The sequence below is a fragment of the Lepidochelys kempii genome, chromosome 2 (genome assembly GCF_965140265.1).
Source record: "Lepidochelys kempii isolate rLepKem1 chromosome 2, rLepKem1.hap2, whole genome shotgun sequence".
In the NCBI taxonomy this organism is placed as follows: domain Eukaryota; kingdom Metazoa; phylum Chordata; order Testudines; family Cheloniidae; genus Lepidochelys; species Lepidochelys kempii.
Genome location: NC_133257.1, coordinates 159,048,718 through 159,071,011, shown reverse-complemented (window position 1 = coordinate 159,071,011; position 22,294 = coordinate 159,048,718). Strand labels below are relative to the sequence as shown.

Sequence of the window (22,294 nt, the reverse complement as noted above, 5' to 3'; positions counted from 1 at the left end):
TAAATAAGAGAGCCTGTCATTGTTTCTTGATAGACAAGGATAACTTAGTCTTTTTTAAAAGCTGCTGATGACAGTATCTGGAAAATAATAAACCACACTTCTATTCTGAGAGAAGGTATGCACACACACACATATAATATCTTTCCTTGTATTACTTCGGATGTTTATATGAAAACACAACTTCAGGATACATCAATTACCTATGTTTATTCTCCATTTGAACTTGTTAGAATCATGTTTAGTGACTAGAAACAGTGAAGTGAGATCACTTGTGTTCCATTCCTGTCTGCCACTAAATTAATGTGTGACCTCAATCAAGTTACAGCCTGTCAGTACGATGCTTCAGTTTCCCCATTTGTAAAGTGCAGCTACTACTTACTTGCCTCATGGAGATGGAGAGGCTCAGTTCATTTACATTTATAGAGCACTTTGAGATACAAAGGAATAATTAAGACTGCAACGTATTAAACTTAACTGTGATGTCAAACATAGCATTTTTAACTTTTGGCAGGAGATAAACCAAGATGTGTAGATGAACTAAAACATTTCAAAACAGACTTTCCATACTACCACTCAGTATGCAGTGTTTTACAGCTTGAAAATGGTTTAAATATTAGTGCCAATTCTACGATAAGTTTGAAAAAATATATAACTTAAGCTCAGAAGAAAGACAACAGTAAAAATTCCAGCCTTTAAGGCCACATCATCCTTCATAACACTTCACATATTGTCAGAGAACACCTCACCAATAGTCACAAAGGAAAAACCAAGTTTTATCAGTGTTACAGAAGTATGCCATCCCTCCACTCACATTCTGTATTGGGTCCCAAGGGGGAATCTAAGGTCAAATTTTCCCAGGGTTTATAAGTTATTGTGGGCTCCAGGACCCACATGTAGGCACATAAGGGCACAAACTGATCTCTAGCACATAACTGATTGGTGAAGTCTCAAACTCATACTGAGGGAGCAAGAGAGGTATAGCCCAAACTGAAGCGGTAGATAAGGATAGAGTGTCATCTCTACTCCATACAGAGAAGATGCAATGGTTATCATTGCTGACAAGAAACATGTGGGGAAAAGTCAGATCTCCAGCCTATAGATGGTAGATGGATTCAGAATTCTCAGAGAAACAGGTACAGTTCTAAATAGTTACAGCTTGTACTGGAGAGTTATCAATGGGGAGGGTGAGTGACAACAATTAAGGTCAGTGTTGGTCCTGTGAACTAACAGGAATTTCTTGACTTAATTTAGATATATTTGATTAGATACGTTCTGGGTTTTTAAATGTGAAGTGTTCTATTAGCATTTAACTTAATCTCAACCTTAATGCTCAGAGTTTTATGGCTGGGATTTATACAATGTCCTAGACTTCAGGGAAGCATAGGAAGTGAGCCTGCCATACAACCATGTTTAAATCCCATTTCTTCTCCCTGGATAGTATTAATTAAGCCTCTTTAATAAGAGCTAATCCAAATCAGATTTCTAGTTTGAGTGCACATTCTTTCTGTAGCTTGGCCTATGTACCCCTCTTCAGCTCCAGCCCACTACTTCAGTAGATGTGATTTCAGTTACAGGTTTTTGTATGTTTACACATGTAAACTAACCAGAAATAAAGGGCACTGTGCTAATCCTTTTAAAGAAACTAGATGAAAGTGTTCTTCTGATCCCCAAAATCAGAAATTATTAAAATCAAAACCTGCATTAATAGTTTTAGAATGTATTATTTGCTTTCAGATCAAACTATAGAATCATAGAAGTTACAGTGGAAAGTTCTAGGTATTAAGTCAATCTGTAAATTGCCTTCCAAATTCTCAGTTATGTTGCAAACTGAGATGCACCCGAAGGAACGGATATTATGTTAAACGCTAAAAATTTAACATGTTGTATGTGCAAGGCTACAGCAAATGCCATCATCTCAGACTAGTTTAATATAAGAATAAACAGTATAAGATGAGTCTGCACTGTACCATCCACCTCAAAATGCAGTATGTTGCAAGGCCTTGTTTCTTAAAACTTGTGATAACGTTAGTAATGTTAAATTTTTCTGGTTTGGGATAAAAGCTTCTTGATCGTATTTTCCAGCTGCTTTGGCAGAATTATATTTTCCTGCAATTAGATACAGTATGGTGACTTCTTGAACAGTCAGTAACACTGCATGTTATGTATAACAGTTATAAAAAAAGCTACTGCAATTTTCTAATAGTCTAGCTAATAGCCCTATAATTACTTGCTAAGAGTTAAAGATATGAGAGTGTTCTAAGGATGAGAATTTATAACAATGCATCTTGATACAATTTAAGTTAAACTTGTAGAATCTTACCAGGCCTGCATGATTCTGCAATACTAAGAGCACAAGCACGACCAAAGACCACCAAGTCCAAAAGAGAGTTTGCTCCAAGTCGATTAGCACCATGAACAGATGCAGAGGCTGCTTCACCACAAGCATACAAGCCAGGTACTACTTGATCTTTGCCATTCACATGTGTAATTACCTGTCATTTCAGAAGGAATTCACTCAACATGTTTGCAAATTCATTTGTAAAATAAAGATCACTTGTAGTACAGTGTCAAAGTTTCATTTGAATGTTTCTGAATGTCACTTATTTGTCCTGAAAGCATGAAGTCAAAGAAATCCAAATAGTAAGTGATAGATTTTAAAAGGGGGGAAGACTCTACGAGAAAAATTTATTAATTGAAAAAAGTGCTATATAAGAATGTAGTATTAACAGTTTAATTCTTATGTTTTGCCACCATCTCTGAGACACAAAGTACTACAATTCACCAAAATATTTCTGTAGTAAAATTCTGAGTAGAGTGGGAAGAACACTGGACCTTTTATAATGCCAGGCCACATTCACAAGGCAGGATTTTATAGCTATTTTAAAAACTGACTGAAAGGAACTAGTCCAATAAATCAGACTGGTCCATTCACAGATTCACTCTGGCTGACGCTGGGACTGGTTGCCATTAAAATTGACATTTAAACAGCAGCAAACTGAAGTAACCAATTTTAGTGCAGGAATTGCAGCAGTGGCACAGATAATCCACATAACCTAAACCCTTAATGATTTGTAGTTCAGGCCCAGCTATAATCCATTTTTAACTATACAGTACTACCCTCATCTGGATAAGCTTTCACATGGCTAATATAAAGAAATTCTGTAGATTTCATGCATATTTAAAGAATACATTTCATATTTTGCATACTGTCTACAGGGTTCCAGCTCCACCCAAACAACCTGAGAACTCTGACAACTTGTTTACAGGACAAACCAAATTATGATATTTTGCAAGTTTTCCTTTAACATTTACTCTTAAGGTTATGTAATTTAACATGCTTGTACATATAAATCTAATAGCATGCTCAGTTCACACTAATTTTACAAGGAACCAAACATTTCCTTTCTACTAGAGAAAAATGGTTTCACAATACTGATCTATGGTAGTTACCTGCCCTTTGTAGTTAGTAGGAATACCTCCCATATTGTAATGCACAGTAGGAAGAACAGGAATAGGCTCTTTTGTGACATCCACACCAGCAAATATCATAGCTGTTTCTGAAATTCCAGGGAGGCGCATTGCTAGCTGCTGTGGTGGTAAATGGTGCAACTGCAAATATACGTGGTCTTTTTCAGGGCCACAGCCCCTAATGTAAAAGGAAACATGAGTTGCAGGTTAGAATACTGGCCTCTGCAGAATTCTCTATATATAAAAGCACCCATTTCAAAAGCACCCCGACCATATTATCTAAAAACTATCTAGGAAGACTTTGATCTTAACGAGTCATCTGCATGGTGATGTGAAGCACTAACACCAGAAAAAAAAAATTCAGAATTTAAGTCACTTTATTTCTATTCTGTTTCGAGTAATCGTTTGGGAGTTCAAAACTTAAGATTTGATTCATGACCAAATTTGTGTGTCTATTTATGCATCCTGTTTAGAAAAACTGATGCATCTGGAAGCACAGAAGAGAGGAAAAAAAATAACTGACATCCTTCCTCAACTTGTGTCCACTTTAAATTTTCCCCTTACTCCACTGTCTTTCCTACCATAATCATGAGACTCGTGTATTTTAAACCAAGTTTTCAGAAAACTTCAATATAAAGTCTTCTCGTCCTCCGAAGATGTTGGTGATATAGCAATTTACAAGTAATTACCATACCATTTAGAAATTATCTAATGAATTATCTAATGAATATTAAGAACATCTGTGGTATCTTATGACTTCAGCAAAATACCAAAAAGTTATGGGTCAGATTTTCAAGAGCACAACAGCTCCTCCCACTGTTTTCAATGAGAGCTGCTGCTTCCTGAGTGTTTTTGAGAATCTGGCCTAAACGCTTTAATTTGACTTCAACAAAAAAGACTCTGGAGATCTTTTCTGATTACCATATTAAAAGGGAGCTTGATTTCAAATTCAAGATTTTTGCCTGAAATATATGTAAAATCTTCAGCAATCTACCAATTAAAACTGGCTGCTCAAAATGATCAAAAGACTTCCATGAACTATCATATAACTCCCTATCTGCTTTAACCAAATGTAAAGATGTATTCATATCACAATGCCACTGAAAAATTAAACAAACCTTCCTTCACGGATTTCAATGGTCATAGAACGAGACACTACATCTCTGGAAGCCAGATCCTTAGCAACAGGTGCATATCTCTCCATAAATCTTTCACCTTCACTGTTAATAAGAATACCTCCTTCACCACGACAACCTTCTGTAATAAGACAACCAGCACCATAGATACCTGCAAAGCAGGAAGTAGCAATGTTATAAAATACTTACATGACAACTTTATAATCAAATTATTGTAAGAATGGAAGTATAACACAAGTATTTTTTAATTATGGACCCATCCATGACACACAGACTTCTTGGCATAAGGTCCCCTGTTCTTTGCAAACAGCTCTCACCTCAGACCTGACAAACTCACTACATCAAACATGTCTTACAGGATGTTTATCCATAAAAAAGGCTATAAAAAGCTTGTAACTTGTCAAGACTCAATCACTCTGAGACGTATACAAAGATAATATTTACAGAATAACGTATTTATACTGAAAGTATGCTTCATGGACTTGGAGTAAAAATTAGTCACAGGGGTAATGTGTCTCCTTGATGACCCGTTCCAGCAAGAGGAAGTTGTCATCCTACCAAGTCAGTCAGTGAGGTAATACAAGGTTCTATTGTCTACCCTTGCCACATCCCAGAACAGTCAATAAAAAAAAAAAAAAAACCACTATCAAAGACTACTGCAAATGACTGAAACCACTTGAAGGTAAGAAGGAACATTATAGCCGCCTTGGGATCACCCTGGCTATGAATAAAGATAAAAGACTTTCAGTATACCGGTGTGTGGGGAAAGTCGCTACGGACCAATCCACTATGGAAAACCTCTGAATTGGATTGCTTTCATGAAGGTTTGGATATGGGTTCTTGGGAACCCAGCCAGCTCCCAGCTGTATAATAGACTGAACTTTTGGGGGAAAATACACTAGTGATCCAGGTTAGCATTTTATTATTTTGTTTTGTACTGTAACTACTTGTTTTCACCACTCTCTCATTTCTAGTTAAATTCTTATTTTCTTAAACCTACCATCTCATTGTATTGAAAGTGCTCACAAGTGCTGTGTGGTTTACAGGAAGCAGTGGTTTAATGTAAAACTGGTAAATTGGGATATATTGCACCTTTGGGCACAGACAATCTAGAATTTCTGAGAGTAACCAGTGTCAGGAGCTGGATATCACAGGAGAAAAATTCAAAGGGCCTTGGGATTTGAGTGCAACTATTATTAACCTGCAAGGCGAAGACAGGGCTGACACAGCACAGAGAAGAGTGCTTGAGTTGTTGAAAGTCTGGAGGTGTCAGGGAGCGAACACCCAGCAAAACAAGAAAGATTCCCTCTCCCTGGAGGCAGGGAGTAAGAAGGTGACCCACAGTCCTTGTTATCATGAGAACAGTCACACCACTGAATACTCCAAAGTTAATGTTTTAAATTGTTTTCTATTATATTCCACACTTGGGCCTCAATCCTCCTCCTCAAAAAGACGGTCTAAAATTTACATTTGTGATCTCCTGCCAAAGAAGGATTTTTGTACCAAATGCAAAGTTAAAAAAAGCCAGGATTTGGACATACAAGAGTTACAACAGAGACTTTTCAATTGTTAAATTTGACCTTTGTGAACATCATCCCTCAAACCGTCTAAAATCAAATTGTTTTATTTATCTGTCCCAAAAGGCAATTAGTACCTTTGAACACTTTTCCTGGAAGGGTGGTTACTTTGGGACTTGCTCACTATGATCGTGTGAAACACAGAAATCTGCAGCGTCTCAGTGGAGCCTGTAAACTCTGCAAGGTCTCAATGTTTCTGAACACTTTGTTGTCTGAGGACTTAACTCAGAAACCATGCTGCATACGATCAACGATTTTATGACTGTCTGCAGTTCCACATCTTTGCTCCTCCACTACTACGACTGTAAGGAAGGAGGAGGAGTGCAACAGGTATGCTTCTAGAAAAGGAGTACTTGTGGCACCTTAGAGACTAACAAATTTATTTGAGCATAAGCTTTCGTAAGCTACAGCTCACTTCATCGGATGCATTCAGTCATCAGTGCATCCGATGAAGTGAGCTGTAGCTTACGAAAGCTTATGCTCAAATAAATTTGTTAGTCTCTAAGGTGCCACAAGTACTCCTTTTCTTTTTGCGAATACAGAAAAACATGGCTGCTACTCTGAAACCTGTCAGGTATGCTTCTGTGGCTCCCTGGGTCACCCAGGAAGTAAAGATTAGCTTAGTGAGTCTTGTCTTTTCTTTCCCCAAACTTAGCAAGACCCACTTGATCATCTCACTCCTCTGGGTGATCCTGGGAAGTGAAAGTGTTGGCTGATTAACAAATTTAAGGAATACTGACATTGATAATTCAATAACTTAAATAAACTATGAAGATTCTTTGACTAAAAAAGCCTTAAAGTGATAAATGATGGTAAATATAACATATGTATACACAATGAAATCTCATTATAACATTATAGTTAACACACCTTTTAAAGTTAGGAAATTCAAAGATCCAGAAAAACTTAACACCCACACTCCAGATATCCAAGAATGACCATTTTACTAAGCTATGACCAAGTAACCATACCTCATCCACCTTTCCATAAGCCTTCATTACCCATACATTAAGTACAGGTCCATGACTACATATAACCAATAGTCCCAAAGACACACTGTCCCTCACTTCAACACCAACAGCTAGTTTCTTACCTTCCATAAACATTTTCTACAATTCCAGTATAAGAGGCAGCCCAATAGATTTCCATCTACCCGAAAAATGCAGTTGCTGGAAGACTCCACAATATTTCAATATACCTTCCCCTTCCCACTCACACTGCAATTCACATATCAAACCAATTAACACAGTAGTTATGTCCCTGCACCTTCTGAAATCACAAAGACTGCACTATAATATACTTGTAACAGGCTTGGCAGGATTCAGTTTAAATTGTTAGTTGTCAGTAAACGTTTATTTCACCTGACACACAGTAAACGTTTATTTCACCAGACTCCACTGCCCAGTGGGAGCTTGAGGACCAGCTTAAAACGGCTGGCTGGCCGCATCCGGCCCATGGGCCGCAGTTTTCTCACCCCTGACCTACAAGGATTCAGGTCGTGAGCCCGCAATCATGCAGGCAGCTTTCTACAGTCCTGCTATTATGGCTCCGCACCCTCTCACCTAGGAGTATAGAAGCTGTTCCCAGGCAGGAACCGCTCAGCAGCTGGGTTGGCCTCTCCTGCAGCTGGGGGCTGGTCGTCATGGCCCTAGCCAGCAACCTCTGCTCTCCCTGCCAGGATCACAGCTTTCTCTGCACCTTGCACCGGCAGGGATCCAGTGTCACTGGCCCTGTGGGGAGCCCTCTGCAGCTCTGTTGTCATTGCCCTGCTCACTCACTGGCAGGCAGCAGGGCTCTCCCCAGCAAGAGCCATTCAGCAACGGTGAGGCCTTCCCTACAGCAGGGGGCTCAACCTCCTCCTTACATCCCTGGACAGAGATCTCTGCTCCCCGGACCAAGACCGCAGACTCCCCTACACCTTCTACCTGGGTCTCTCTGAACCCTCAGCCACATAGAGAGCCACCTGCAGCCCTGGCCTAACCCCAAAACCTAAGGCTCTCCTTAATTTCCCACAACTGGGAAAATTGTTAAAAAAATATCAAAAAAGTGCTTAAAAATAAAAATTGATATTAATAGTCAAAACTTAAACAATAAAAATCAAATTCTGTCAAGTATGCTTATATACATTCAGTTCACTGGTCAAGTATCATGAGGAGCATGGACACTACATCAAAGGCAAACTTGTGTGCAGATCCTTAACTATGAAGATCTTGACTTCAATTATTAGAATGTCTTTAATCAATACTGTATTTTTGAACTTTAATCTTATTTCTTTCGGAATTATCAACTGATTTCTTGACACTAATGCTTCCCAGGATTAAGAAACAAATGCAGTGTACAACCTAAGATTTAAAAAATTAAAGGAATAATTCATTTTTGTTATTTTAAAGCTAGAGACAAGTGGAGGCATTAGATTACAATTTTGAAACACGAACCTAAATTTTATAAAGTAACTATATTTGGTAGAGTGTTTAAAGCCCAAAATTAATTGCATGTAAGTTTATACCAAAATGTACAACTTAAGTACTTTTTATACAACAGTTGAAGCATCTCCCACTTTATTTCATAAGACTCCTGAATTCAGGATTCTGTATTTTTCCCTACAACAGTTGCAGACAACAAAAACATCTAAATAAAAGTTTAATGAATGTCAATTCCTTGCTCCCTTTAGTTGCTTGCAATACTAAATGTTGCAGGGGAACCTGCAACTTGAAACTGGATGTTAAGGGTGAGCTGAAAAGCTTTGAACCTGCTTAAGATACTACACCTCTTAAATACTATAAAACTGTGAGGCTTAATATTTCAGAGATATTATTTTTTGAATACTTCAAATTCCTAGAAAACGAAGAGTGCCTTTCTAGTCTTATACTGTACCTGTAGGGTGGAACTGTACAAACTCTAAGTCCTGGCAAGGAAGGCCAGCTCGTGTGACCATAGCTGTACCATCACCTGTGCTGGTATGAGCAGATGTGCAACTGAAGAAGGTGCGGCCATACCCACTAGAGAAAACATTTCAAAAATTAAAATTTGTCTGCAATATTTTCCTTAAGAAATCAGTAGAGAAGCAGTAAGATTTCATTAAGATGTTTAGCTTATTCTTTGCACAATGGCAGATTTACAATTCAACTAAAGCAGAGGACTTTATGCATAGCATTCAGTCAGCCACTGTACTCATTTATCACACACATTAGGTTAAATTAAATTTGTGAGAAGCTTAATGTGAACAAAATGGATAGGTTGTGTGCTGTGCAACTTGATCAAGTGGAGGATCACCTAGCTCAACTAATATCTGAAAAATAACTTGAGGCTAGTAGGTGAAAGAGGAATAGCACCACACTTCCTCTAGAATTGCTAACTAGGGGTCTTTTCAAAAGTTGTCAGTGGAATTATGTCCCACTAATGGGGTCAATTTTTTGAGAGAGGAGTCACATGCCATTTTCCCCTCATACACCCATTGTTTTACTTTGGGTCAGGTGATTTGGCTCTGCTCAATTAAATACCAGAACTGTGTTTTTTTCTGAAAACGGTGCCTTTCTTCATGCAGAATTCTTTCAGGAAGATAAGTTATTTCTCCTCTGTTTCTTATTCTCATGACACTACCTCAAGTGCACAAGTTTAATGAGACCAGTGCTGTTAGCAACTTCTGGCAGGAACAGCATACTACAATGCCGAAGGGAGATAAAAATAATGTAAAACCAGGATTGTACATCTAAGGTGCAATTTTCACAGCTTGAAATAAAGTTTGGAAGTTTTGTCTAAACTCAATTGCATAAATTCTGGCACCTAAATTCATTTTTACATTAAAAAAAAGTCTTGATTTTCCAGAGATTCGAGCATACAGCGCTCCTATTGACTTTAACAGGATTGTGATTGCTCAGTATCTCTGAAAAAAATCAATTCACTTATTTAGGGGCCTAATATAAGGCACCCACATTATGCAGCCACCAAACACAAACTGTGCTTCTCTGCACAAACTCAGTATTATTCCATTTATGCTAGAGTTGCTGATCTAAATCTAACAAGGAGATAAAAGACTAATGCAGAAGAGGGCAGGACCGACAAAAGAGGACAGGGCAGAGAAGATCAGTTACCCAAAATTAGGATCACATGTAATTGTTGCACCAAAATTACATGGGTTACCACAATTAGTCTTTTAGTTATCCACTGGGTTACCCTGCAGTAAATCCATTTCTGTTTGTATTTTCTGAATATATTTTGACACACTGGGAGCGGCTACACTTTACCTCGCACAAAAATCTCCTGGAGGAGGACTACTCAGTAGGCCCTATAGATACATTGTCTTGCCACTGCCAGTTTACATCTAGTATTAAGTAAAAGCGAAAGTATAATGCAACTTTAAAATATTTTAAAGATTATCCCTTACTTCCCAGCCCACACTAACTGCCCCTAGATTTAGCTTTATAGTATTGCTTTGGAACGTAAAGCTAAACTCAGGGTAGTGAATTTACATTATGAAAGTATTAATGTTAAGGTTGAGTAAATAAATACAGTATATTAAAGCATGGAACTAAACCTAAATGGAGTAATTAAATTGCATTTATACTGTTTGCACCCAAAAGGTAAAATGTGATTTAAGTAGAAGGATTATTATTCCCCTTTTACAGATGGGGAAATGGAGACATATGAAATGTCTTGTGCAAGGTCAGTGTGCCAACACCATAATTTGGACTCAAACCCTTGTCTCCAGACACCCATATCCTCTCCTCTAGGTTCTAGTTTTTTTTACTTCAGCATAATTTTATATCACATTACCCAGTGGCAACAACAGTGTTCTTTGCTCTTAAACGATGTATTGAGCCATCTTCTATGCAAAGTGCAATAACTCCACGACATTCTCCATTTTCCATCAGGAGGTCCAAGGCAAAATACTCAACAAAATAGCTGGTATCATATCGTAGGGACTAGAAAAGAAAAATTTTTCCAATAGTTAAGGAACATGCAAAAGCTAAACAAATTTTTTTTCCACAGCCTTGTTAAAAAGTGCCTAGTTACATAGGAATAAAATCAGACCCAGTTCTCATGGAAACTATTATCCAGATAAGCCTGTATGCAGAAAGTCTGCGGCTCTTTTAGGATAATGGTATTCTAGAAAATACAGAACATTTAGATTGGACAGGCCATTCTTAATTACCAAACCATTTAAAGGAACAGTCTCTCATCAAATTTATCTGAAAATGTTGTACTTATCATTGGTATAAGTAACAACGAAGGTAGATGAGAAAAAGTCCATGTTTCAGTTTACTTTGTGTAGTTGACAATACCTGGTATATGGTGAGTCTCACTTGCTGATCTCTTTCAGTTCCTGTCCCATGCACTAGCATATTACCCCACAAATACCCTGGAGAAAGCTCACGTCACACTACAAGCACTATATTAAGGTGTTAACAGGGCCAAAGATACCAGCAGCTGGGCAAGTGGACTATGGGAGCTTTCTTCATCTCTGGAAGAACCAGACAGCACCTAGAAGCAGGTGCCCCATCTCTCTTCAGCCCCTATACTATTTATCTATATTATGGTTCCACATACAGGCCTCACTCAGGATAGAGATGAACAATTAGCTAAGCCTCTGTAAAGAGCGCATAAAGTACATGGGCTGTTAAGTCCTTACTGAAATTAGGTCTAAGGGCCACTTACTAGTTCTTAATGATACTCTGGATATTTCCATCTTTTATGGCCTTGCACTAGGAGATAGACAGGACCTATTAAGTAGAGCTGTGGTCACCAGTAGAGGCTGATGAGACAAGCTCAGGCAGCTTCATGGTAGCACTTTTGCATTTCCAGAACCACGCTTACCCTCCTAGTTTCCCATACTTGCTGTGAGGGTAGATGGAGGCTGATCTTACTTGCTACTTCCCTGTTGGGGTGCTCTGTCACAGTTTTTTCTTGGCCCATGAGAAGGTTTAGATGAACTCTTCCTGGTACTGGCCAAGGGCCGGATGAGTGGTTGTGGGGGGAGGGGCAGTAGGTGAGTGTGTCATGGCATAGCAGCAAAAGGAAGAGAGAGCTTCCTCTGGCCACAAAATTAGCAGAGCTTACTATCTATGCATTCTCTCCAGGAAGAAGTGCAGGAAAAGCAGATTCTTTTTTCAGCCTTCTTCTGTTTCTGTCACGCTGATATCAAGCAGAGGCATGCCAGGGGAAAAAAGGAGGCCTGGGATCAAGATTAGGAATTTTCCTGGATTCCTTGCTGACTCTAAACTCATATATAGCAGAGCCCACAAGTAACAGCACTATTACTTCTAACAAGATTTTTAAATCCCTATAGTAGCCATTAGTTAAAAATGAAAGTCAAGTTCTGTTTCCCATTTCACAGTCTCTTACCCTGCCATACAGTGTATGCAACAGTGAGTGTCCTGTCCTGTCCGCGACACAACAGCATCGATGAGCCTGTCCCCCTTTTCCAAACTGAAGGCTCTGTCCACCAAAGGCACGCTGATAGATCTTTCCTTCTTCTGTTCTGCTAAACGGCATTCCATAATTTTCCAGCTATTGAGCCCAAACAAAGTATTAGAGATATAACTGTGGACTTCAGCAACAGGCAAGTTACTGTTAGGGATGTAAAATGTTAACTTGTTAACCAATAAGCATTAGTCTTACCAAGTAATCTGCCTTAACTGTTAACCTGCGGGCCAGCCAACTGGCCAGCCAGAGCAGCCCCTTTAATCAGTTAACCGTTGTAACGAAATATTTTTAATCATTTAAACGGTTAACTTTTTAAACAATATTTACATCCCTAGTTACTGTTATGGCTGCTTTGTAACACTAATAAACCTATCACTCACGCTCAAGAAGGCAACAAAGAAAAGAGTTTCTCTTTATACAAAGTTTACCATTCCAGTCTAATATCTGTATCTATTTTCATCATGAATAGGTCGGAATATGAACAAGAGGCTGCTAGGCAGCTCTCCAGCACCACTTTCTACAAGCCATTACCCTCTGATCCCACTGAGGGTTACCAAAAGAAACTACAGCATTTGCTCAAGAAACTCCCTGAAAAAGCACAAGAACAAATCTGCACAGACACACCCCTGGAACCCCGACCAGGGGTATTCTATCTGCTACCCAAGATCCATAAACCTGGAAATCCTCGACACCCCATCATCTCAGGCATTGGCACCCTGACAGCAGGATTGTCTGGCTATGTAGATTCCCTCCTCAGGCCCTACGCTACCAGCACTCCCAGCTATATTTGAGACACCACTGACTTCCTGAGGAAACTACAATCCATCGGTGATCTTCCTGAAAACACCATCCTAGCCCCTATGGATGTAGAAGCTCTCTACACCAACATTCCACACAAAGATGGACTACAAGCCGTCAAGAACACTATCCCCGATAATGTCACGGCAAACCTGGTGGCTGAACTTTGTGACTTTGTCCTCACCTATAACTATTTTACATTTGGGGACAATGTATACCTTCAAATCAGCGGCACTGCCATGGGTACCCGCATGGCCCCACAGTATGCCAACATTTTTATGGCTGACTTAGAACAACGCTTCCTCAGCTCTCGACCCCTAATGCCCCTACTCTTCTTGTGCTACACTGATGACATCTTCATCATCTGGACCCCTGGAAAAGAAGCCCTTGAGGAACTCCACCATGATTTCAACAATTTCCATCCCACCATTAACCTCAGCCTGGACCAGTCCACACAAGAGATCCACTTCCTGGACACTACGGTGCTAATAAGTGATGGTCACATAAACACCACTCTGAAACCTGTCATAAACACCACCCTATACCAGAAACCTACTGAGCGCTGTGCCTACCTACATGCCTCCAGCTTTCATCCAGACCACACCACACGATCCATTGTCTACAGCCAAGTTCTACGATACAACCACATTTGCTCCAACCCCTCAGACAGAGAAACACCTTCAAGATCTCTATCAAGCGTTCTTACAACTATTTCCCCATGTTTATTCTCCGTGCCCCGTGGGCCCCCCCCCGGGCTGTTCCTCAGACATTCTTGTCAACTGCTGGAAATGGCCCACCTTGATCATCACTACAAAAGGTTCCCCCCAACCCCCCCGCTTTCCTGCTGGTACTAGCTCACCTTACCTGATCACTCTCGTTACAATGTGTATGGTAACACCCACTGTTTCATGTTCTCTGTGTATATAGATCTCCCCACTGTATCTTCCACTGCATGCATCCGATGAAGTGAGCTGTAGCTCACAAAAGCTTATGCTCAAATAAATTGGTTAGTCCCTAAGGTGCCACAAGTCCTCCTTTTCTTTTTGTATCATTAAAATGTCACTATGGATACTGATTTGGGTTGCAGATAATTATAATTCAAATAAACTTCAATATGAATAATTTCACCTCTACAACTGCAGCAGGTGCCTCCTCAGTCATGTAATGAATGGCATCCTGGTCTCCCAGCCAGTCAGATCCTTTCACAGTGTCATAGAAGTGCCATCTCCAGTTATCTTCCTCCATGTTTCCCAAAGCAGCATTGATCCCTCCCTGAAAATGAAAAATATATTTCCCCAAAGTGACATTTGAAATGCACAATTTCAAAAGCCAGTTCATTTCTCAATGCCATTAAAACACACAATATTAAATAATATTTAAGACAACGGACAAATTACTTGAAAATCAAATTTATGTGCTGTGCTATTTATACATCGTACAAACCTGAAGAAACTGTGTAAACTCAAACACATCTCTTTCACCAAAAGAAGTTAGTTTAATAAGAGAGATTACTTAACCCACCTTGTCTCTCATTTATAAAGTAGAAATTATAAATCTTTATCAACTTCCCAATGGTTAACATCTCATTCTTTTTAGGGTAAAACATTTTGAACAGCAGAATATATTACAACACTGTACACACTTAACAACTGAAATCATAAAATGGAGTGGCATGTTAATACAACAAAAAATAAGGAAGCCATAGAATAAAAGTCAAACATATACAATTTTCCTAAACTGTTTTACTTAGATCCTCATCTCCATTTTTACTAATCATAATGTGGGGACTGAAATTTAGTCAATTTATGAATCATAATATTCCATACTAATATTTTCATAACACAGATTTTATGTATTTTAAATGTCAACATAATTGTATTTAAATTCTTACCTGTGCAGCAACAGTATGGGATCTGGTAGGGAACAGCTTTGTAACACATGCTGTATTAAATCCAGCCTCCGACAAACCAAATGCAGCCCGCAAACCTGCCCCACCAGCACCCACAACGACAGCATCAAATTCATGGTCAACTACTGGATATTGTGTAGAAATCTGAGGAGAAAGATTACTGCATTAAGATCATAAGTCAAATGATTATAGCTCAAGCAGGGTGTCAGTTTAACTACTTTATGCATTTTCTTTTAATGTATACTGGAGGATATATAGCAAGTTTCTCAAACTGTGCATATCACTGATTTTACCCGTATCACAAGCTTAGCATAGTGTGAATGAATCATTTAAGTAGGTTCTAATCAATGCAGTACGTATTACTAAAGTCAACGCATGATCCATTTTAACAATTCACTGCCCCTACTGAAATTTTCTTCAACAAAAAAGTATACATGAAACCAGAACTCTGATAATCCCGTTCTAGTCTCTCCTTCCAAATTCCAGAAACATTAAGAATATACACTGAACCACCAGGAAAGAAGACTGTCCCATAGATAAATATGAACTTACCGAATCAGAAACTTTAGCAGATGCATTCTTCTTTCCATAGACAGTAAAGTGAAAGTTACGTGCAAGAGCCTGGCAAGCTGCTGGCCACTGTTGAAACATGTTCAAAATTATGTAAAATGTTTTACTTTACAGATGTTTTATGAGCCAGATTCCCATAATTTCCAGTTACACAATGTCTAAAACAAATATGCTTTACTTCTGACTGTAATTTGTTAGTACATATCTCTAAAGAATATTGAATTCATATAGTTTTAGGATAATTTGTAGGGGGGAAAGTCCTGCTTGTTCCTAAATACAGGCTGTGACAGAGACAAAATCTACCCAAGATTTAAAAAACAGAGCAATATCTGTAATTCCTGTGTTGACCCCTACTTCTCCACAACTCATGCTAACCAGCTAAAACAAGACCAATCTGCATATACTCTGACAGACAATTGTTTTTAAGTCTGGGGTAACGAGAGAAGGTTTTTGAGACTGAACAGTATGAAAAAAAAATCAGTTATTTCACTTTTGTAAATTAGTTTGAACTATTTTGTAATGTCATCTCAAACTGTTTTGTCTAGAATAACAAAAATTCAGTTTATTTTGTTGGCCACAGCAAGGCATGAGACCTTTGGGAGGGTGGATGGTTATTTTTTAAATTATTCAGTAATGGGTTTTGGGGTGTTTTTTTTGCCAGGAGGAACCTGAACTAGGAGGTATTATGCATATATTGTAATATACATGAGGTCTGGCCAAAGAAAGGGTGCCCAAGCTCAGGTTAAGTGGAGGTCTAACTACTGAAGAGAGACCTGAGGAGCAGAGAGCGGCAAGTGTAGGACATGCCAATATCAGTAACCACAAATCTCCTTTTGTTACAAAGGCAAAGCATTTCAGATTTCAAACAGTAATGCTCTCTATAGCTCTGCTCAGATTCCTATGTTTTCCACCTTCTAGAAGTAGTATTTTTGATTAACCAAAGCACCTCTACATCCTATACAGTCACCACATATGTCAGGTTTTTCCTTGGTGGAAATTCTACACTTCCCAAATTTGCAAAAGATACAAACTTGAGAAGACACACACACACAAAGGAAGACAGAACCAATCCACAATGTGAACAGGAGAGGTTGAGTAGCAGGAACTACAATGCAACCAAAATATGGACTGATATTGTGAAATCATTTAAATGACTTAAAGGGTGACCTTTAAACAGATGTCATGACATAAGCTTAATGATAGGAGTGCTTCAGTGCCACTATAACATGCATCCTATACAAGAAAGGTAAGAGGTACTGATACCAGAGGCAAGAATTGTAAAAGAAATATTTAAAAAAAAATTCAAGGTCATCAGAAGACATTCAGAAAAACATTTTTATGGGGATGAACTTTGGAACTCCCATTAGTCACTGCACTTTTTTTGTATCATTAACTAGCTATATGTTAATGAACTAGATGAAAGGTTTCTAGTTCCTTGGCTATAAGACGTAGTCATTTAGGTTTGGAAGAGTGAAGCAACTGAACTGAGATTTACCAAACCAAAGAAAAAGAATAGCTGAATACAAAGTGGCAGGGATTGTTAAGTATAAAGAGTTAACACATGTTGTATGAAACCATTCAAAATGAAGTGGGCAGTTAACACCTCTGCATTCATAGAACAAAGCTGGTCCAATAAAAGGTATTACCTCACCCCGTCTCTCTCAGTGTAAAATGCATAGGGCAGCCGTTTTCTTTGCTCCAAAAGCTAGCTTCAGATATATAGTTATATTGTAGTATTCCACTATATTTTATTGTGTACTTTTATTTGCTTAGATAAAAGATAACATAACTTTACCTTGTTTATTGCTCAGAATGATTGATAGCACAGCTTTACTGCATAGAAAGAAAACTCATAACTGGCAATCAAGCAATTCCAGTTTATTTCTTGCTTTGTTTTACTAAAGGTGACATGCAAATATTTTTCAAGACTCCAGACTATAAAATGTATTAATACCCTAAAACACAGGAGGAAGTTAACTGACCTATTTTCTTTCTTTTAGAGGTTTTAACATCCAAATGAACTGTAACTACATGACATCCCAACACAAGCTTCTGCCTCAGAATCAGGGGCTTAGCTGACAACATCACATCCAACATTGAAGTCTAGGGCAGGCTGGAAACAGTCGGAATCCTGATGTTCAAGAAAAACCCACAATACGTGCAGTTTTGAAACGTTTAAGATCCTTATTTTACAGAAACACTTTGCTACATGACACAATAACTAAGCACATTCTACAGTACAAAATTAAGCCAACATAATTTACATCAGCGTACAGACATCGCGCTAATTACATTGCCTGTGCTTATCTACGCTTTGCTCATACCAGTGGTGCACATGCTCACCAAGAGCGCTTGCACCAATTAACTGTCATTGTTAGGTATCCGTGTACTTACCTGTGTTAGTCTGTATCCACACAAACAATAAGGAGTCAGGTGGCACCTTAAAGACTAACCGATTTATTTGGGCATAAGCTTTCGTGGGTAAAAAGCCACTTCTTCAGATGTATGGAGTGAAAATTACAGATGCGGGCATTATATACTGACATAAGAAGAGAAGGGAAAGGAGTTATCTCCACTTCCTTCTCTTCATATGTCAGTATATAATGCCCGCATCTGTAATTTTCACTCCATGCATCTGAAGAAGTGGGTTTTTTTACCCACGAAAGCTTATGCCCAAATAAATTGGTTAGTCTTTTAGGTGCCACCGGACTCCTTGTTTTTGTCATTGAGAAATGGCTTCTGAAAGCCAGCAACAGTCGATGCAAGTAACACAGTGTCTACACTGACACTGTGTCGACCTAACTACATTGATACTGACACTCTGGCTCTCGTGGAGGTGGAGTTAAGGCAGAGTAGTGGGTAAGTTATGTCAGTGGGAGCAAAATTTTAGGCTTTGTCTATGCTGGAACTTTGTCGACAAATCTTTCGTCATTGAGGGGTGTTAAAACACACACACAGACGAAGTTTTACCGACGAAAAGTGCTGGTGTGAACAGCGCTTTGTCGGCAGGAGCGCTCTCCTGCCAACAAACAGCAGCTACGCTGCACGCCTTTAAGTGGCGCAGCTTGGCTGTAGCGGCACAGCCGTGTCATTAAAAGCTGCGTAGTGTAGTAGATGCTTACATAGTTAGGTTGACGTAAGCTGCCTTGACATCTACCTAAGTCTGTAGTGCAGACCAGGCCTAAGTTTTTAGTCAATTATGTGCCAATTAGCTCACACTGTAGTATTTGGAACATTTAGTTTGCATTTCCAGAAGTAGGTAGATTTTCAAACTATTTGCCAGTCAATACAATCCTAACCACTGTGGGGACCTTCCATCTGTATGGTTTGCAAACATTCATAATATTTTCCCCTGATTTAGAAGGCTCTAGAAATGGGATAACAAAATGAACCGTTTAGCAGGTTCATTTTCAACATTTTCCTGTTCATCAGAACTGCTAAAGCTCAGATTTCTGAATACAAATTATAGCTGTGGTAGCGTTCCTCCTATTTAAGATGCAAAATGTATGCATGAACATTTCTGCAGTATATTCACTGGGGGCTTTGTTCAGAAACATGCTGCACAGAAGCCTATAGAACAAGGATGAAGATCTCATCAGAATATCTCACTTCATATTCACTGGCTGCACAAATCCTGAGTTAGTGGACAATCCAAATAATGAAGCCTTTGTGTGTCATACATACAAGTAGAAATGGGTGTGGGGGTATGTCTATACATCAAAGAAAAATATCTAGTTGCTGTGTAGACATACCTGGGGAATACTCAGGAAAAGTGATAATCAGTTTCATGAGTTACATTTGCATACTAGTTCTGAAGTAGGTAAGTATTATCAATATGCATTTTTCACTACACCGAATACTTTAATGTCCCATGAATTTTTTGTTTTGGCCATTTTAAAAATTAAACTATGTAAAGTTTCATTTATAACAAAGTAAATTTAACAAATTAAAAGATTATATGTACAAATAAGAGCATTTAGTTACTCAATTGTGATTTTAAGACATACAGTAACCTTTTGTATAACAGATTATACAATACACCCTAGGTATCCAATTTACTGTACTAACATTCTTTATTAGCCATGTTAGTCTGTATCCACAAAAACAACAACAAGTCCGGAGGCACCTTAAAGATTAACAGATTTATTTGAGCATAAGCTTTCGTGCGTCTGAAGAAGTGAGGTTTTTACCCACGAAAGCTTATGCTCAAATAAACCACTAGTCTTTAAGGTGCCACTGGACTCCTTGTGGTTTTTATTATTTTTGGCTCCCTTGATATTACGTAAATTCAAAACAGCAGAGCTGCAACAACTAGAGAAAGGTAGGCAAGGCTTGAAAATGTTTTATTATTCCTGTTTGCCTAAACACTACAATTCAATCTTTCCCCCTCTTCTAGCAAGCTCCTTTCACTGCCACATGTGACGGCCTACTTTTTCCCTCCTTCTCCCAACAGGTCTGAGGACAGTCTTCCTCACAGCCTGTTCCACCCAGTGGTGGAAGTTGCTGCCCCTGCTACTACACAGGAGACTTTTTCCTCCCAGCTTGTCCTTTGCACTCTGAGCTCGGTACTGAGACGCTGTCAAGAAGAGGAAGGGGACAAGCTGAAAGGCAGATTGCCCCCATATAGCTGAGAGAAAGGACTCTGCTTAACCAGCCTAACTCCTCAGCAATAACTAGGAAAGCATCCTCCAACAACAGGCAGGAAACATACATCCTGTTCTAACACATGCCCTTGCCTTTTTTTGGCGCTCCTCTGCAGCCTGGCAGAATGGCACAGGCAGTGACTTGTAGGCCAGCCTGCTTCTCTTTATTATATCTCTTAAGTCAAAATTTTGGAATTCCATAAAATTCAGTGGAAAAATTTATGGACCACTACATTAAGACACATATTTCCTTCCTATTTATTTTATATAAAACCTTTAAAAATCAATGCATTCAAGTCACTGGCTCACTTTCAATATTTCTCACTGAGGTCCATCAGTTCTTTTCAATATTAGTTTTGAGTGAGTATAGAAGTTTTGACTGCAATAGGAAAACTGCAAAGCAAAACTGAAACTGTAATTAAGCACATATCCCTATGCAAAATGCCCCCACTATTTAGGCAGTGGCAGAACCTAAGTCAGGAAATACGTTTTAGCCTTTTTAAAATCAGTTTTTCCCCCTTGGAAATCATCTCTGTACTTCTTTGTACTTCTTGTTCAGAATGCGAAATTCCAAGAACCACAACTGTCACTGAAATAAATATTTATGGTACAACAGAATGACATGTTTTGAAACATCTTCAGTTAACCAGAGTATCTAGAAACTTTTGGAGTAGAAAACAATTTAAGAAAAGTTAGATGAAGCTATCTGACACTCAACAGCCTTTCCTACCAAACCCATCTCCTAATCTGGCTAGTGGAGACACAGTAGAATCCTGTAGTCAGGGCACAGGCCTGAGAGCTAGGAGACCTTACACAAGTCACTTTTCTCTGTGCCTCAATATCCCCACCACCCTGTTTATTTAGGTTGTTAATAGGTCTTGGCAGGGACTGTTTCTGATCTTGTTACTTACTGTTCCTAGCACATAAAGGGATCCCAATCCTACTTAGAGCCTCTAGGTACTACTGTAATAAATAGTAATAGTGTGGTCATTCACTACAGAAGTTTCTACTAATAAAAAGGCTAATTACCCTGCCTTTGTTAATTTCAGTGTGACAATGGAGTAAAATAAGACAAGGACTAGCTCACTGCAGGTGGAGGAAAGAAAGTGAGGGGGGAATGAAAAGCATAAAATGTACTGTGCATCCCAGATCCCCTGAAACTATCTGTTTTCATATATAATTCCTTGCTTTATCGGCTCATAGTCCATTTATTAACAACCCCACTCCAAACACTTTAAATGTATGTAACTTTCAAATATTTGTTTATAGCAAAATACTATTAATTCATTTAAAGCAACGGATGAGATACTCCGTACTCCAATAAAACCTCAGACACGTTGCCTTGTTGTTTAATAAAACACCAGGCTATTTAAAAGAGCCAGGCCACGTTGGCCTCCTTGAGAATACTGGAGTTTCTTTGAAAGCCTTTCTACTAACATGCTATCATGACTACTGTATTCCTCTACCCACTTTTTTAATAAGGCTGCTAAAAAAAGACACTGCTTCTCAAGAACTAAATTCCTGCCACTGAATCCCTGGTACCTGAGGTCAAATCCCAAAAAGATACTACAGAAGCAGATTGTACAGGCCTTTGAAATTAAGACCCTTAGAGGTGTCACTTGTCTACCTGCTAAAACAGAGGCAAAGGAGGTAGAGGGGAGGCAGCAGGGACCAGTGGACAGGACACCACACTGCGGGCTGCCAGGGCTGGGTTCCCTACCAGGCTCTGCCTCCCACCAGCTGGGTGACCTTGGGCAAGTCACTTCACCC

General features: G+C 39.0%; 1 protein-coding gene across 2 annotated transcripts in view; it reads right to left on the bottom strand.

Annotated features, from left to right (window-relative positions):
- SDHA (succinate dehydrogenase complex flavoprotein subunit A) overlaps nt 1-22,294 on the bottom strand; it is a 29,140-nt gene that overhangs the window by 6,207 nt on the left and 639 nt on the right. For both annotated transcript variants that reach the window (XM_073332604.1, XM_073332602.1), the window contains exons 2-10: nt 15,864-15,950; nt 15,294-15,455; nt 14,531-14,674; nt 12,524-12,688; nt 10,955-11,103; nt 9,056-9,180; nt 4,587-4,755; nt 3,451-3,646; nt 2,321-2,492 (exon numbers count right to left, since the gene is read on the bottom strand). In XM_073332604.1, the coding sequence (XP_073188705.1) occupies nt 2,321-2,492; nt 3,451-3,646; nt 4,587-4,755; nt 9,056-9,180; nt 10,955-11,103; nt 12,524-12,688; nt 14,531-14,674; nt 15,294-15,455; nt 15,864-15,950 (1,369 nt within the window). The remainder of the gene's footprint in view (nt 1-2,320; nt 2,493-3,450; nt 3,647-4,586; nt 4,756-9,055; nt 9,181-10,954; nt 11,104-12,523; nt 12,689-14,530; nt 14,675-15,293; nt 15,456-15,863; nt 15,951-22,294) is intronic.